We start from the raw sequence: 18,151 nt of genomic DNA, 5'->3' as shown, positions 1-18,151 counted from the left end.
GGCTTACACTCGGGTCGGCTTAAACTCGAGTATATACGGTAGATATCTATCTACGTTCACAGTCTGTATCTATATATAGAGCTGTCTCTATATCTACTGGTCAAAATTACTGTAATTGTGAACAGTTAAGCAAGTTAAAGGTGAAATGATATCTGAAAGGACTAGGTTTCCTTTGTATTTTAGGAAGAAAAAAAATGTTATTGTTATTTTTTACAATTTAAAATCTACAAAAAGGAAAATTGGCCGAAGCAAAAGTTTGGGCACCCTTGGAGCTTTGTGTGCTCAGAAAATTCTGACCATAGTTCGTTAACCCCTTCATGACCCCAGCCTATTTCGGTTTTGCGTTTTCGTTTTTCGCTCCCCTTATTTCCCAGAGTCATAACGTTTTTATTTTTCGGTCAATATAGCCATGTGAGGGCTTGTTTTTTGCGAGACGAGTTGTACATTTGAGAGACACCATTGGTTTTACCATGTCGTGTACTAGAAAACGGGAAAAAAATTCCAAGTGTGGCAAAATTGCAAAAAAGTGCAATCCCACACTTGTTTTTTGTTTGGCTTTTTTGCTAGGTTCACTAAATGCTAAAACTGACCTGTCATTATGATTCTCCAGGTCATTACGAGTTCATAGACACAAAACATGGCTAGGTTCTTTTTTATCTAGATGGTGAAAAAAAATTCCAAGCTTTGCTTAAAGGAAAAAAAAAAAAAGCGCAATATTCCGTTACCCGTAGTGTTTCCATTTTTCGTAATCTGGGGTTGGGTGAGGGCTTGTTTTTTGCATGCTAAGCTGAAGGTTTTAATGATACCATTTTGGTGCAGATACATTCTTTTGATCGCCCGTTATTGCATTTTAATGCAATGTCGGGGTGACCCAAAAAACGTAATTCTGGCGTTTTGAAATTTTTTCTTGTTACGCCGTTTAGCCATCAGGTTAATCCTTTTTTAATTGATAGATCAGGCGATTCTGAACGCGGCGATAACAAGTTTGTGTAGGTTTGATTTTTTTTTTTTATTAATGGGGGAACGGCGGGTGATTTATAAAAAAAAAAAAAAAAATGAAAAAAGTTTAACTTTTGCCATGCTTCAATAGCCTCTATGGGAATCTATAAGCTGGCACAACTCGATCGACTCTGCTACCCAGGAGCGATGCATAGATCTCTCCTATGTAGCTGAATTACTGCATTGCTATGAGCGCCGACCACAGGGTGGCACTCACAGCAATCTGGCACCAAAAACCATAGAAGTCTTCAGAAGGCTTCTGGTTGCTATGCCAACGCTCCAATGACCCCCGATCACGTGATGGCGCCGGAGCCCACATCAAAGGGGAAGACACGACATGCGCCCGTACTAGAACGGCGCATGTCGTGAAGGGGTTAAGGCCAGGTGATGCAAATTTCCCAGCTGTATAAAAACCCAACCTCCTCTAACCTTGAGCCAAAAAAAACAGCAGCCATGGGTTCTTCTAAGCAGCTGCCTAGTACTCTGTGAGCCTCCACCATTTTCATGGCACGAGAATGCCCTAAGAATACAGCTAAGAATTTTCCCTTTACTCAGTTCGAAATGTAATTAAGAAATGGCAGTTAACAGAAACAGTCAACGTCAAGATAATGTCTGGATGACCTAGCAAAATTTCAGTGAGAAATGCTCGCAACATTGCTAGAGAGGCAAATCAGAACCCCTGCTTGACTGCAAACACCTTCAGAAAGTTTTAGCAGATTCGAGTTGTGGTACATTGTTCTACCATTCGGAGACATCAACACAAATATGGTTTTCATGGAAGAGTCATCAGAAGAAAACCTCTTCTGCATCCTAACCATAAAATTAAAGATCAGAACTATGCAAAAGAGCATCTAAACAAGCCTGATGCATTTTGGAAACAAGTCCTGTAGACGGATGAGGTTAAAATAGAACTTTATAGCCACAATAATCCAAGCTATGTGGAGAAAAAAAAGGCACAGAATTTCAGGAAACGAACATCTCGCCATCCATTAAGCATGGTCGAGTGGATCAATCATGCTTTGGGGTTGTGTTGCAGCCAAAGGCACGGGAAACATTTTAAGAGTAGAAGGAAGAATGGATTCAATGAAATTTCAACAAATTCTTTATGCAAACATATCATCAGTAAAAACGCTGAAGTTGAAAATAGGATGGTTTCTACAAATGGATAAGGATCCTAAACACACGTCAAAATCCACAATAGACTACCTCAAAAGGTGCTAGCTAAAGGTTTTACTATGGTGCTCACAGTCACCTGATCTGTTCATTATTGAAAATCTGTGGCTTAAGGTTAAGGTCAAAATAGCAATGCATGCAAGACGACCCAGGAATCTCACAGAACTGGAAGAACTTTCTAAAGAAGAATGGATGAAAATCCCTCAAGCAAGAATGGAAAGACTCTTCGCTGGCTATAACAAAACATTTACAAGTAGTGATACTTGCAAAAGGGGTGCTACTAGCTGTGAAGTCTGTGTCCATTTTCGTGGAGTCCAAGTTGGTATAAAATGGACCAATTCTGACTCTTAAAATACATAATAAATTGGGTACAGTAGTTCACTGCAGTATATCCTGTACATTTTTTCATAAGAATTAGGTAAAGTTAGGAAATGTCTTACAAATGTCTGTTCTATTCCGGATTAAAACTTTTGGATTTTTTATAATTTATACAATGTGATTTTCTGGATTTTATTTTTGATATTCTATCAATGTTTACAATAACCTACCCTTATAATTATAGACTGTTCATGTCTTTTGTCCGTGGGCAAACTTACAAAATCAGCAAGGGATCAAATACTTGTTTTTTCCACTGTAGATAGCTTTACTCTGAACTTTTAATCTCAGGCGTTTCTTGGGGTACAGCTCAGTAAGGCTATGTGCCCACGTTGCGGATTCATGTGCGGATTTTTCCACACAGTTTTTGAAAAATCCGCAGGTAAAACGCACCGCGTATTTCCTGAGATTTTTGTGCGGATTTCACCTGCGGATTGATGAGCAGGTGTAAAACGCTGCGGAATCCGCACAAAGAATTGACATGCTGCGGAAAATACAATGCAGCGTTTCCACACCATGAGCACAGTGGATTTGGTTTTCCATAGGTTTACATGGTACTGTAAACCTGATGGAAAACTGCTGAGAACCTGCAGCGACCAATCCACACCATGTGCACATAGCCAAAATGTTTCACAGTCTATGAAGAGGGGAGGAGGGAGGTGGAGCAAGTTTGTGCTCAGATCCAGAAAAACTGAAACTGCTAGCATAAAAAGCATGAGATCAACTAACCTCTCCAAACATGGAACTCAGAGGAAAAGTAAACATATATGAAGCATACAGAGAAAATATACACTGGACTATTAATTTATGTACAGTTCATTGAAAGTTTAGGTATGCTTTAAGGATTATTTGACTTAAAGGGAACCTGTCACACCCCCCCCCCCCCCCCCCCTCAGGCGTTTGGAACTAAAAGAGCCACCTTGTGCAGCACTAATGCTGCATTCTGACAAGGTGGCTCTTTTAGCTATGATGCCTGCACACGCTGAAATAAACACTTATAAAATGTGCCCCCACATACCCTGAAACCGTCCCGGGGGCGGGACTCTCCTTCCTAATCAGACGCAGCACAGATGTCACTCTGGGCCTGTGCGCGCCGGGAGCCGCCTCCTCTTGCTGCATCATCATCCCCGGCGCCTGCGCATTAAGTTTTTTTTTTTTTTTTTTTTCCGGGCATGTGCAGCTGCACTGCCCTTTGTACTTACAGCACAGGCGCCGGGTATGATAATGTAGCAAGAGGCAGCGCCCGGCGCGTACAGGCCCGAAGTGACAGCTGTGCTGCGTCTGATTAGGAAGGAAAGTCCCGCCTCCGGGACGGGGGTCACTGTATGAGGGGGCACATTTTATAAACGTTTATTTCAGCGTGCGCAGGCATCATAACTAAAAGAGCCACCTTGGCAGAATGCAGCATTTGTGCTGCACAAGGTGGCTCTTTTAGTTACAAACGCCTGAGGGGGGTGACCGGTTCCCTTCAGGGTATGTGCACACGTCAGGATTTCTAGCAGAAATTTTCCTGACAAAAACCCGGTCATTTCTGCCAGAAATCCACATGCATTTTTTTCGCATTTTTTCCACGGTTTTCATGCGTTTTTGACGCGTTTTTTGTGCGTTTTTTTCCAAATGCATAAAATTGCGTGAAAAACGCGGAAAATCCGCAAAATTAATGAACATGCTGCTTTTTTTACCGCGATGTGCACAAAACATGCAGAATGCATTCTAAATGATAGGATGCATAATGTATGTGTTTTTAATGAGTTTTTATAGCGTTTTTATCGCGGAAAAACCTGAACGTGTGCACATAGCCTCAATCCTGTTCACGCTAGCAGTTCTTGAAATGAGTGCAGGACTGCAGTAATTCCTTATCAGTGCCGAAGGAGCTAAGTGCACACGTTGCAGAGGAAATTTCCGTGGCAATTCTGCATCCCTGCCGTGGGTATATCGCATACAGAATTGGCATGCGTATTCCCGCTAAACACTAGCGTTTTCCAAGCGTTTTTAGCTTGCAGAATGCTAGCGTTTTCCAAGCGATCTGTAGCATCGCTTGGAAAACTGATTGACAGGTTGGTCACACTTGTCAAACATAGTGTTTGACAAGTGTGACCAAGTTTTTACTATTGATGCTGCCTATGCAGCATCAATAGTAAAAAATATATAATGTTAAAAATAAAAAATTGTGATATTCTCACCTTCCGGCGTCCCCCGCAGCCTTCCGGCTCCTCGCGATGCTCCCGTTCCCAGTAATTCCTCGCAGCAATGACCCCAGATGACATAGCAGTCTCACGAGACTGCTACGTCATCACAGGCCATTTTCGCAAGGCATCACTGGGAACGGGAGCATCGCGAGGAGCGGGAAGGCTGCAGGGGCTGCCGGAAGGTGAGGATATCACAATTTTTTATTTTAATTTTTTTTTATTTTTATTTTAAACAATTATATGGTTCCCAGAGACTGGAGGAGAGTCTCCTCTCGTCCACCCTGGGTACCAACCGCACGTGATCCGCTTACTTGCCGCACAGCACTTGCCGATGAGGGAAGTAAGCGGATCAATGCATTCCTGTGTGTGCGGAACCGCGGAGATTCCGCACAAAGAATGAACATGCTGCATTTTTTTCCAGAATGCAATTCCGCCGCGGGAAAAAACGCAGCATGTGCACAAAAAATGCGTAATGCATTTTTTAAAAAAAAAAGTATCATTGTAAAGCGCTGCGGAATATGTTGGCGCAATATAAATAAAATTATTATTAATAATGATGGGATGCTTATGCAAGCTTTTTTAGCGTTTTTTCGGCAGAAAACGGCCGAAAAAATGCTAAAAATCCTGAACATATGCACATAGCCTTACTACTGAGCATGTACTCTACATAAAGTGCAGCACAGATTCACCTAAACTAAAAGCAGAGATCCTTAGATCAGGAACAGAACTGACATCTATATGACATTTCATAACTTTCCCAAATTCTTATGAAAAAATATTCAGCACATCCTACATTGAACTACTGTACCCAATTTATTATATATCTTAGGAGTTTGTTCATTTTATACAGACTGACTTCACAGACAAAAATGCTCCTGAGACCTTCCAATACAAAGATATTTACAACGCTTACACCCAGAAGTTTTCAAAGCTGGGACTGAGAAAGATCACATCGACACCAAGAAATCAGTGCCCATAATGCAAAGGAGGAGGAAAGAGCGCCTCAAACATAAGTTACCAGATATTTTGTAAGTGACAAAGCTACTGTAACAAGGACAGCAGATCTAGTTTAAAAGACAGCTCAATAGAGCTTGTTGTAAAAGACAGTGTACGATTGGACAACCAACTTTAACAGCTCTTAACCGCTTTCCCACCCTGGGCATATGCATACGTCTCTGTGACCTGGGCCTTATTAACCTGGCGATTTTGCACACATATGGGCTGTGCGCGTGCGATCACCGGGTGTCAGTTGGTTCGGACAGCTGTTATCCGGAATTCAGTGCCAGGAGCGGTCCCACACTGTTTGCGGCACTTTAACCCTCTAAATGCTGTGATCGAACTTGATTGCAGCATCTCAGGAGCAGGGAGAGGGAAGACAGCCCCTCTGCCCTTCGTTCGAAGACTCTGCAACGCTATTGCAGGGCCCCGATCGTTGTCATGGTGACTCAATGTAGTCATGACGACATCCGGGTCACCAGAGCTAGCAAAGTTGCTAGATTATGCTCAGGACATGATCAGAAAATGTGTCTATCAGTGCAGCGCTGACAGTTTGCATAGCATAGGAATGCTGCTGCATCCCCAAGCTATACAAGCAATTAGCCTGCAAAAATTGGACAAGGTAAACCGTTAATAAATAAATAAGTTAATTGTAAAATTCAAGTTTAGGGTCACCCAGACAATGTTGTGTTTTCCATGAAAACTCATACTTTTATTAATCAAATGAGTTGCCAAATGAATTGAAAATCTAGTCCACACATTGACAAGGTTCTGAAAAACAGATTTTTATTTGAAATAATTTTCTCCTTCAAACTTTGCTTTCGTTAAAGAATGCTCCCTTTGCAGCAATTACAGCATTGCAGACTTTTGGCATTCTAGCAGTTAATTTGCTGAGGTAATCTGGAGAAATTTCACCCCATGCTTCCAGAAGCCTCTCCCACAAGTTGGTTTGGCTTGATGGACACTTTTTGCATACCATACGGTCAAGCTGCTCCCACAACAGCTCAATGGGGTTGAGATCTGGTGACTGCGCTGGCCACTCCATTACAGATAGAATACCAGCTGCCTGCTTCTTCCCTAAATAGTTCTTGTATAATTTGGAGGTGTGCTTTGTGTCAGTGTCCTGTTATAGGATGAAATTGGCTCCAATCAAGCGCTGTCCACAGGGTATGGCATGGCAAAATGGAGTGAGACTTACTTATTCAATATTCCTTTTACCTTGTACAAATCTCCCACTTTACCAGTACCAAAGCAACCCCAGACCATCACATTACCTCCACCATGCTTGACAGATGGCGCCAGACACTCTTCCAGCAACTTTTCAGTTGTTCTGCATCTCACAAATGTTCTTCTGTGTGATCCAAACACCTTAAACTTGGATTTGTCTGTCCATGATACTTTTTTCCAATCTTCTGTCCAATGTCTGTGTTCTTTTGCCCATATTAATCTTTTCCTTTTATTAGCCAGTCTCAGATATGGCTTTTTCTTTGCCACTCTGCCCTGAAGGCCAGGATCCCGGAGTCGCCTCTTCACTGTAGACGTTGACACTGGCGTTTTGCGTGTACTATTTACCTCTTCACTGTAGACGTTGACACTGGCGTTTTGTGTGTACTATTTAATGAAGCTGCCAGTTGAGGACCTGTGTCGATTTCTCAAACTAAAGACTCTAATGTACTTGTCTTGTTGCTCAGTTGTGCAGCGTGGCCTCCCACTTCTCTTTCTACTCAGGTTAGAACCTGTTTGTGCTCTCCTCTGAAGGGAGTAGTACACACCGTTGTAGGAAATCTTCAGTTTCTTGGCAATTTCTCGCATGGAATAGCCTTCATTTGTAATAAGAACAGACTGTCGAGTTTCACATGAAAGTTCTTTTTTTCTGACCATTTTGAGAGTTTAATGGAACCAACAAATGTAATGCTCCATATTCTCAACTAGCTCAAAGGAAGGTCAGGGGTCAGGTTTATAGGTTCACTAATCAGCCAAACTGTTTTCAGCTGTGCCAACATACTTGCACAAGGGTTTTCAAGGGTATTTTAACCATCCATTAGCCTTCTTACAGTTAGCAAACACAAAGTACCATAAGAACACTGGAGTGATGGTTGTTGGAAATGGGCCTCTATACACCTATGAAGATATTGCATTACAAACCAGACATTTGCAGCTAGAATAGTCATTTACCACATTAACAATATGCAGAGTATACTTCTGAATCATTTCGTGTTGGCTTCATTGGAAAAAAATGTGCTTTCATTTAAAAAAAATAAGGAAATTTCTAAGTGACCCTAAACTTTTGAATGTGTGTGTGTGTGTGTGTGTGTGTGTGTGTGTGTGTGTGTTTTTGTGTGTGTGTGTGTGTATGTGTGTATATATATATATATATATATATATACACACACACACACATACATATACATACATACACACACATACACGCACACATATACACCACTAATATCCCTAATCCATTACATAGTGGAATGTGTTGAGAACAATGAACAATAAAACCTAAAAAATATCAATGTAAATCACAACTAATATCCCACGGAGGTCTGGAGTTGAAATGATCCTCAAAATCAAAGTGGAAAATGAAGTTACAGGCCGATTCATCTTCAGAGGAAATGCCTCAAGACATGGAAATGATGCTCAGTAGTCTGTGTGGCCTCCACGTGCCAGTATGACCTCCCTACAATGCCTAGGCATGCTCCTCATGAGGCGGCAGATGGTCTCCTGAGGGATCTCCTCCCAGACCTGGACTAAAGCATCCGCCAACTCCTGGACAGTCTGTGATGCAAAGTGACGTTGGTAAGTGACGTTGGTAAGTGACGTTACCAAGTCACGTTGGTGATGTTTATTTATATAGCACCATTGATTCTATGGTGCTGTACATGAGAAGGGGTTACATACAAATTACAGATATTGCTTACAGTAAGCAAACTAACAATTACAGACTGATACAGAGGGGTGACGACCCTGCCATTGCGGGCTTACATTCTACAGGATGGTGGGGATGGAGACAATAGGTTGAGGGTTGCAGGTCCATTGTTGGTGAGGCGGTAGCGGTGAGGAGGCAGCAGGGTCAGTGCAGGCTGTAGGCTTTCCTGAAGAGGTGGGTTTTCAGGTTCCGTCTGAAGAATCCGAATGTGGTTGATAGTAGGATGTGTTGGGGCAAAGAATTCCAGAGGATGAGGGATATTCTGGAGAAGTCTTGGAGGCGGTTGGGTGAGAAGCGAGTAAGTGTGGAGGAGAGGAGGTCTTGGGAGGACCGGAGATTACATGAAGGAAAATATCGGGAGATTAGTTCAGAGATATATGGAGGAGACAGGTTATGGATGGTGCGAAACATGATGTCCCAGATGTGTTCAATCAGATTCAGGTTTGGGGAACGGGCGGGCCAGTCCATAGCTTCAATGCCTTCATCTTGCAGGAACTGCGGATGCACTCCAGCCACATGAGGTCTGGCATTGTCCTGCATTAGGAGGAACCCAGGGCCAACCGCCCCAGGATATGGTCTCACAAGGGGTCTGAGGATCTCATCTCGGTACCTAATGGCAGTCTGGCTACCTCTCACAAGCACATGGAGGGCTGTGCGGCCCTCCAAAAAAATGCCAAGCATCCTGCACGGTGTTGGGCTGTGAGAACAAACCCCAATCTGTTGACGTCGGGCACTCAGGCCATCATCATGGAGTCAGTTTCTAACCGTTTCTTCAGACACATGCACATTTGTGGGCTGCTGGAGGTCATTTTGCAGGGATCTGGCAGTGCTTTTCCTGCACAAAGGCTGAGGTAGTGGTCCTCCACGTTACTTGGTGTACTGGCCTGTCTCCTGGTAGTGCCTCAAGCCTCTGGACACTACACTGACAGACACAGCAAACCTTCTTGCCACAGCTCGAATTGATGTGCCATCCTGGATGAGCTGCACTACCTGAGCCACATGTGTGGGTTGCAGAGTCCGTCTCATGCTACCACGAGTGTGAAAGCACAACCAACATTCAAAAGTGACCAAAACATCAGCGAGAAAGCATTGGTACTGAGATGTCGTCTGTGGTCTCCACCTGCAGAACCACTCCTTTATTGAGTGTCTTGATAATTGCCAATAATTTCCATCTGTTGTCTATTCCATTTGCACAATAGCATGTGAAATTGATTGTCAAACAGTGTTGCTTCCTAAGTGGACAGTTTGATTTTACAGAAGTTGGATATACTTGGAGTTATATTCTGTTTAAGTGTTCCCTTTATTTTTTTGAGCAGTGTATAACCAATAAAAGTACACATATTTGGTATTATTGCGTCCGTAACGACCCGACCTATGAAACGGTCCTACTAGTTAACCTCTTTAGTGGACAAAAACTTTATAAACAAAAAAATAAATAAAATAAAACAATGTTTAACATAATACCGCCGAACAAAAAGACGAATATAAATAAACATGGTACCGCTGAAACCGTCATCTTGTCCAGCAAAAAACAAGCCCCCATACAGCTCCATCAGTGGAATAATAAAAAAGCTATAGCTCTCAGTATAAAGCGATGCAAAAATATTTTTATTCTATAACAGTTTTTATTTTGTAAAAACACCAAAACATAAAAAAACACAACGATATAACTGTGGTATCGCTGTAATCATACTGACTGGAATAATAAAACTGCCTTATCAATTGTACCACACGTGGAATGGCATAAACCCCCAGGAGAAATTGCACAACAAATTGCATGGTCCAACTTCTCCTGTTAGGCTTAGGAAATGCAACATTTTGGTGCTAAAATAACATGTTTGTGGGGAAAATGTGATTTTTTTTTTTTTGTTATTTTCACAGCTCAACGCTATCAATTTCTGTGAAGTAATTAAGGGTTCAATCTAGATCAGTTTCCTGAGGGGTCTAGTTTCCAAAATGGTGTCACTTGTGGGGGATTTTCATTGTTTAGGCACATCAGAGGCTCTCCAAACGCAACATGGCATCCGCCATTTGTCCCAGGAAACTTTGCATTCAAAAAGTCAAATAGTGCTCCTTCCCTACCATGCTCTGCCGTTCGCCCAATCAATCGTTTTCCCCCACATATGGGGTATCAGAATGCTCAGGAGAAATTGCACTACAACTTTTTGAGTCCTTTTATTCTTGTTATCTTTGTAAATATTAAAAAATTGGGTGTAAAGTAAAACATTTTGTGAAAAAAAGTTTTCTTCCACATTCCAAAAAATCCTTTGAAGCGCCTGAAGGGTTAATAAACTTCTTGAAAATGGTTTTGAGTACCTTGAGGGGTGCAGTTTTTAGAATGGTGTTACTTTTGGGTATTTTCTGTCATATAGACCACTCAAAGTAAGTTCAAATGTGAGGTGGTCCCTAAAAAAATGTTTTTGTAATTTTTGCTGGAAAATGGAGAAATCGTTTAACCCTTCGAACTTCATAACAAAAAAAAATGTTTCAAAAATTGTGCTGATATAAAGTAGACATGTGGGAAATGTTATTTATTATCGTATATACTCGTGTATAAGCCGAGATTTTCAGCACATTTTTTTGTGCTGAAAACGTCCCCTCGGCTTATACACGAGTCATTGTCCAGAAAGCCAGTGGGGGAGGTGGAGCAGCGGCAGGACATCATACTCGCCCTCCTCGCGTGGTCGCTGCATGTCCCTGCATCTCTGTTGTGCTAATGTGGCAGGTTTTCCTGTGCTCAGTGGTCACATGGTACCGCTCATTAAGGTAATGAATATGCACGTCTCCACTCCCATAGGCATGCAGCGCATACTCATTACTTTAATGAGTGGTATAAAGTGACCGCTCAGCACAGGAAGAGCTGCGACGCCAGGACAACGGAGATGCAGAGACTTGCAGCGACCGCGCGAGGAGGGCAGGTATGACGCCGAGCCATGCATACAAGGGGGGAGGACGCCGAGCCATGCATACAAGGGGGGAGGACGCCGAGCCATGCATACAAGGGGGGAGGACGCCGAGCCATGCATACAAGGGGGGAGGACGCCGTGCCATGCATACAAAGGGTGGACGCCGAGCCATGCATACAAGGGGGTGGACGGGGTATGCCAAGCAATGCATACAACTAGGAGACCGGCTTATACTTGAGTCAATAAAGCTTACCCAAGGTTTCCGTGGAAAAATTAGGTGCCTCGGCTTATACTTGGGTCGACTTATACTCGAGTATATATGGTAACTTTTATGTGCGACATCACTCGTAAGGGCATAACAATTCAAATTTTGAAAACTGAAAAATTTTCGCCAAGTTTCCATTATTTTTACCATTAAACGCAAGTTATATCAAATAAATTTTACCACTATCATGAAGTACAACGCATCACAAAGAAAATCTCAAAATCAGTGGGATCCATTGAAGCGTTCCAGAGTTATCCCCTCAAAAAGACACTGGTCAGAACTGTAAATTGGCCTGGTCATTAACGTGCAAACCACCTTGGGGGTGGGGAGAGGAGGTAAAGGTGTTAATAGAGAAATGGCCTGCAAACTTGGCGTTTCTCTGGAAAGAGAAAGTATTAGAAAATTTGTGACTGAATAAGCCCTTATCCAAAAGGAGGATCTTAAAAAGACTCAAGAGACACTTTCTCATATTCATCACATGCGCTGTATTGTGCACACGCTGCAGCTGGCAATAAGAGATAGTCTGCAAGAGGGACATGCTGGAACTCTGATTAATTTCCTCACTTTGCCAGTTATTGCTGCCAGAATCCCCAAAATTGATTCCATCTTGAAGAAACATGCTAGAAAAGGGGCAATTGTGAGTGATTGCTTGAATTGAAACCCTTTCTTGCAGACATGGCTAACCCTCAGGGAACACTAAATGAAGGTCAATGGACACAGGTAGTTGAATTGAAGGAATTACTTCATCACCTATTCACAGTGACTAAAAAACTAGAAGCTGAGGATTTAACCACTGGCATTTTCATAAAGGAGTGGAAGAACTTGCTGTTTTGCTTGTCCCAAAGAGGTTTAATCGCTGATGGCATTGCTGTTTTAATGAAACGGAGAGAGACACTGCAATTAGAAAATACAAATCTTCTGGTAGCTTGGTAGCTATTTATGTGGACCCGAGTCATCGTATATTGCTGGATGATCCAACAGCTTACTAAAGGAAAAGAAGCTCTGACTGAAGTAGCAGTTCGGATGAGTGGGCTACAGGACTGCCAAGAGAAAGAGGACTTGGATCCTGCCAGTGCTACAGCTACCATATCTTCAGCCTCAACAGATGAGTTTCATTTTGAAAGGTATTTTGATGACATGGAGAAAGCAAAGCGTTGCCGAGGAGAAAGATTCACTCCCATAGCAAACACATTGACCATATTTCAGCAAAATTTTTCACTTGCTCTCAAAGAAGTTGAAGACTTCAACCTTTCATTAAAACGGACTCTGCATGAAGCAATTTTTATAGCCTGGAATTGTTAGATATGTTGCCCATGTGGTTACCGCTTTGCCTCCAACCCAAGTTAGTGTAGAGAGGTTGTTCTCTAGCCTTAAAATAATTAGATCAAATTTGAGGTCATCTATGAAGGAGGATCTGATGATGGCGATACTATGTTTCAGAACAAATTTATAGACTGCATAAGAGTTATGCAGTTTTTGTTGAAAACTTTTTTTCCCCACTAGCGGCATAGTGTATTGCATATTTACAATTTCTGAAAAGTTTTTTGTGTTCTAAAGTTGTATTCCAATAAATATATTTTATGTTCTATCTAAATAGCTTGATTATTGTATCATAATGGTGATACAAAAACTGATGTTACCATTTTACTACAGTAAATGTATCACTTAAACCATGAGCCATGTATGAGGAAGTCGGAGATTTGACTTACAGACGCCAGAGCCCTTATTTTATAGTATGGGTTATCATCGGTATCGGTTATTATGTTTGTGGATCTTATACTATTTTTTTTTTTTTTTAGAAGACATTGTCTAGGGGAAAAAAATAATTTACGATTACTTTATTACATGTGGAGTAAAAAAAGAAAGTCTGACTTTAATCAGATTAGATGCAATTAGCTATAAAGGAATACTGATGGAACTGTTAATTATCAATGGGCTGCTTTATTTTCTCTATCACTACATCACAGTCTGCAAGAGCTCTGCTTGTTGTCCTTGTAGAAGAATTACTTTCAGTGCATAAAAATCTGTCCTAGTCATGTGATGAACACAAAGGTGCACAATGCACTAATGTACAGTGTATTCAGAGTGGTGTCTTGTAAGGAGCCATGCACCTCTGTGTTCATCAAATCACCAAGATAGATTCTTCTTAGCTCCTGGAAGTATACAATAAACATTCCTATTGAATCACTGCAAGCAGAGATCTTGACATCTGTGAGGATGAAGATATTTTGAAAGCTGAGGATACAGTGCACCTATATTTCCATGCAGAAAATATAGGAAAACTGTTTAACTCTCTCTCTAGATAATATAATTATCTAGATATAGAACAGCAAAATGTGCTACAATTGTGTCCATCTTCTACGTGTTCTCAATAAAGCAATGTCCTGCATCACGACACATTAATTGCTAGATTTGTTTTTGTTGACTATATATAAGATTTCCAACATAAGCAACATACCAGCTATAGGATCCATGGCTTCCCTATTGCTTGGTGAGTAAGAGCTCTGTGAGGATGAAAGCCCTCCAGTGGAACTGCTAGTAAAGTGCATGTTTGATCTGCGAGCTCGTGGACCACCCAACCCTCGGCCGGGGTGAAACATCCTTCGTACGTGTCGAACTCCACTGGATTCATCATAAGAAACAGTTAAGGGAGGCAATAAATATGAAACAGCAGCCCAAAAAAGTAACTTAAGATTGCAAATGCAGAAAATGGACCAAGTTTGTTAATACACAAGATGATAAAAGATCATTGTTCACATATATCATACCGTAGCATTAAAGTGGATTTACAAGTTGCAGAAATCTCCCACCCCAGTTCAGCTAGTTTGTTTTAACCTGTTAATGACCGCCAATAAGTCTTTTTACTGACCTGAGATATAAGGGACTTGCATCCCCCCCATACATGTGACAATCCAGCAGCTGTTGGCTGTACACTATAGCTGACAACTTGCTGCATTCAGTGTTGTCACCGTCCATATCTGTTTAACCTCTTAGATAGTGCTTTCAATAGCCACTACATCACCTAAAGGGTTTACAGAGCATGTGTGTGGGGGGGGCTTCCTCTTTAACCCCATCAGCACCATGAGATCATGATTGTGTGGTCCTGATGTTTGCCATGGCAATTAACGGCCAAATAGCGACCTTAGAGTCTGCCAACTATAGTAACCTGTTCAGAAGTTAGAGACATTTCGGTGGTAAAAAAACACTTTTTCAATCCTGTCAAGTCGCTTTGCTGGGTGCTATCTTTAGAATGGTATCACTTTCGGGGATTTTCCCAATATATAGGACCCCCAAAGTCACTTCAAACCTGGATAAGTCCCTCAAAAAAAAAAATTTTTTTGCAAATTTCCTTGAAAAAAAAATTACGGCTACATTTTTAAACCTCCTAAAAAGGCTAACAAAATAAAATAGCATTTTACAAACTGTGCTGATGTAAAGCAGACATGTTGGAAATGTTATTTATTAATGTCTTGATGTGGTATAAACTATCTGGATTAAAGGGATAACAGGTCAACAACAAAAAAATTTTTTTTCTGGTGTCCAAAATATTTTAATGAATTTGGGGTATTTTTGGGGTGCTGATTCTGAATATGCTATCAGTTTTGCCAGATTGGCTCAAGTTTTTGACATTTTTGGTATCTTATTTATAGCACTTGTTGGTAAATGCGACGCATCATCTCATTAATTTCTTTGGATTAGTACTTGAACTGAGCAGTTCTCAATATAGTTTTGTGTTAATTAGTGTTCTAAAAGTTTGTTCATAGCTTGATTTTTGCACTAACTTTATGTTGTTGTCTGTTTTCCAGTGAAAAGCATGAACTCATCAAGAAGAAGTTGTCTTAACGATCCAGACTCATTCTGTTACATTTGTGGTGAATACACACTGCCAAAACATAGAAGAAACATAACAGACTTCGTAAAAAAAGTGTATTTTGCCTATTTTGGGGTTATGCTTGGGGACCAAGACAAGTTTTGGGCACCACACATAGTGTGCAAAGCATGTATCGAATTATTACGAAAATGGAGCAAAGGACAAAGAAAAAGCTTCAAATTTGGTGTTCCAATGGTGTGGAGAGAGCCAAAAAATCATCATGATGACTGTTATTTCTGTGCAGTGCAAGTGCAAGGATTCAATAAGCATAAGAAACGAAAATGGGAGTAACATGGAATCTGCAAGAAGGCCTGTCCCTCATTGTGAAGATGTGCCTGTACCTGTGTTTACCATAAATAACAGTCATCATGATGATTTTTTGGCTCTCTCCACACCATTGGAACACCAAATTTGAAGCTTTTTCTTTGTCCTTTGCTCCATTTTCGTAATAATTCGATACATGCTTTGCACACTATGTGTGGTGCCCAAAACTTGTCTTGGTCCCCAAGCATAACCCCAAAATAGGCAAAATACACTTTTTTTTACGAAGTCTGTTATGTTTCTTCTATGTTTTGGCAGTGTGTATTCACCACAAATGTAACAGAATGAGTCTGGATCGTTAAGACAACTTCTTCTTGATGAGTTCATGCTTTTCACTGGAAAACAGACAACAACATAAAGTTAGTGCAAAAATCAAGCTATGAACAAACTTTTAGAACACTACTTAACACAAAACTATATTGAGAACTGCTCAGTTCAAGTACTAATCCAAAGAAATTAATGAGATGATGCGTCGCATTTACCAACAAGTGCTATAAATAAGATACCAAAAATCTCAAAAACTTGAGCCAATCTGGCAAAACTGATGACATATTCAGAATCAGCACCCCAAAAATACCCTAAATTCGATGAAATATCTTTGGCACCAAAAATGCTGTTGACCAGTGTAATCATTCAAAAGTTTGAAAGATGCTAATTTTTTTTTTTTTTTTAATTTCTCTCAAATTTCTGATAATTTTTGTAGACAAACAAAACATATCGGCCTATAAAATTTTAGAACACTATGCAAATATTAAGAAAAGGATATTAGATCCCTGGGAGCTCTGTGTTCAAGTGTAAGGTGGGCAGCAAAGTCATCTGTGACGTGATTTGGATCTCCTCCTGGTAATGCTGCACAAATTGGGCAAATCTGCAAAGATAAACATTGACTTAAAAAAAGGTCACTTTTCAGATGAAAGATCTACAGTAAAACAAATTATTGTGCAAGTGAATATAAATAGGTCCTTTGTTGCCAGTTACCCATGTTTACTCAGACAAAAAACAATAATCAGCAATCATACTCCATCTTTCTTACAACACCTACAGTAATTGTACCGAGTTAAGCCACGTTCACATCATATTTTTCCCTGACTGTCAGGGATTACTTCTGCAGCCCTGGAAGATGGGATTTGGGCGTATGTGCTGAAAGTCATTTACTGTATTGATGCAGACAAAGACACTGTGATGTGAACAAAGCCAGAGTTTGCTACACTTCTAATAATTTACTTATAAGATTTTAAAATCTAGTCATCGAGTAGAAACCAATGTAACTGAACAGTTTACATTGTGACTACTCACATAAAATAATGGAATCAGGCCCTCCCAATGTCTCTGACACATTATTACACTCACTAATAAAAATAAAAAAAAAATATCTGGGAGATTCAACTAACTTCCAGGTATAAATCATTCTATCAACTTAACTACCGTACCTTCAGTAATTCAACGAAGTCTATGATTGGGAGAATCGCTTCAGGTAAAATTACCATACAGTAGTTCCTAAGCTACTATACTATTTGAAGCTTTACCCCTTCAAGTTCCCTAGGGAACTAAGAAGCCTATAGTCATCTATTCTCCAATTCATCTGAGCCTCTAAAAGGCATAAAATCAAGAATCAAATTCTAACTAGTAAAATCAGGGGTGGGCTAGATGTGAATACTATTGACCAACTCACTTACACCATATTCCTGTCCACTCTTGGAGCATTTTCTACATGGAAAGAGATGGGAGAACCTGAACAATCAAGTAAACATCTATTCGGGCACGGACCCCGAACACCGACTTCAGGAAGTCAGTGTCACTATTCGGGTTTGGCATGTGCATGACAGCATGGCAAACACTGCCTCTGATTGACCAGAAGTAATGATTTTACTGCCAGACAGGCGTGGTTCCCACGCTGTCAAATGGCAGTGTGAGCCTGAAGCTGTGATCATAGATAAAAAAGTTACTTCTGGTCACTGGCGTCAGCTGATGGGACTACTACTTCCATCAGCCTACACCTGCTGCCGCTAATAACAGCGTGAGCAGACGCCTGCGCTCTAAATAAATAATTTAAATAACAAAATGGCATGGGTTCCCCTGTGCTGTTGATAACTACGCCAGGCAAAACTGACAGCTGCGGGCTACAAC

General features: G+C 41.0%; 1 protein-coding gene across 1 annotated transcript in view; it reads right to left on the bottom strand.

The window, feature by feature from the left end:
* Positions 1-18,151, bottom strand: part of KCMF1 (potassium channel modulatory factor 1) — a 97,167-nt gene that overhangs the window by 21,127 nt on the left and 57,889 nt on the right. The window contains exons 4-5 of the mRNA XM_077274417.1: positions 16,791-16,892; positions 14,291-14,465 (exon numbers count right to left, since the gene is read on the bottom strand). Coding sequence (XP_077130532.1) covers positions 14,291-14,465; positions 16,791-16,892 — 277 coding nt within the window. The remainder of the gene's footprint in view (positions 1-14,290; positions 14,466-16,790; positions 16,893-18,151) is intronic.

This window comes from Ranitomeya variabilis, chromosome 1, assembly GCF_051348905.1.
Source record: "Ranitomeya variabilis isolate aRanVar5 chromosome 1, aRanVar5.hap1, whole genome shotgun sequence".
Taxonomy (NCBI): domain Eukaryota; kingdom Metazoa; phylum Chordata; class Amphibia; order Anura; family Dendrobatidae; genus Ranitomeya; species Ranitomeya variabilis.
Note: the sequence above shows the minus strand (reverse complement) of the source record. Positions and strands in the feature narration are given on the sequence as shown.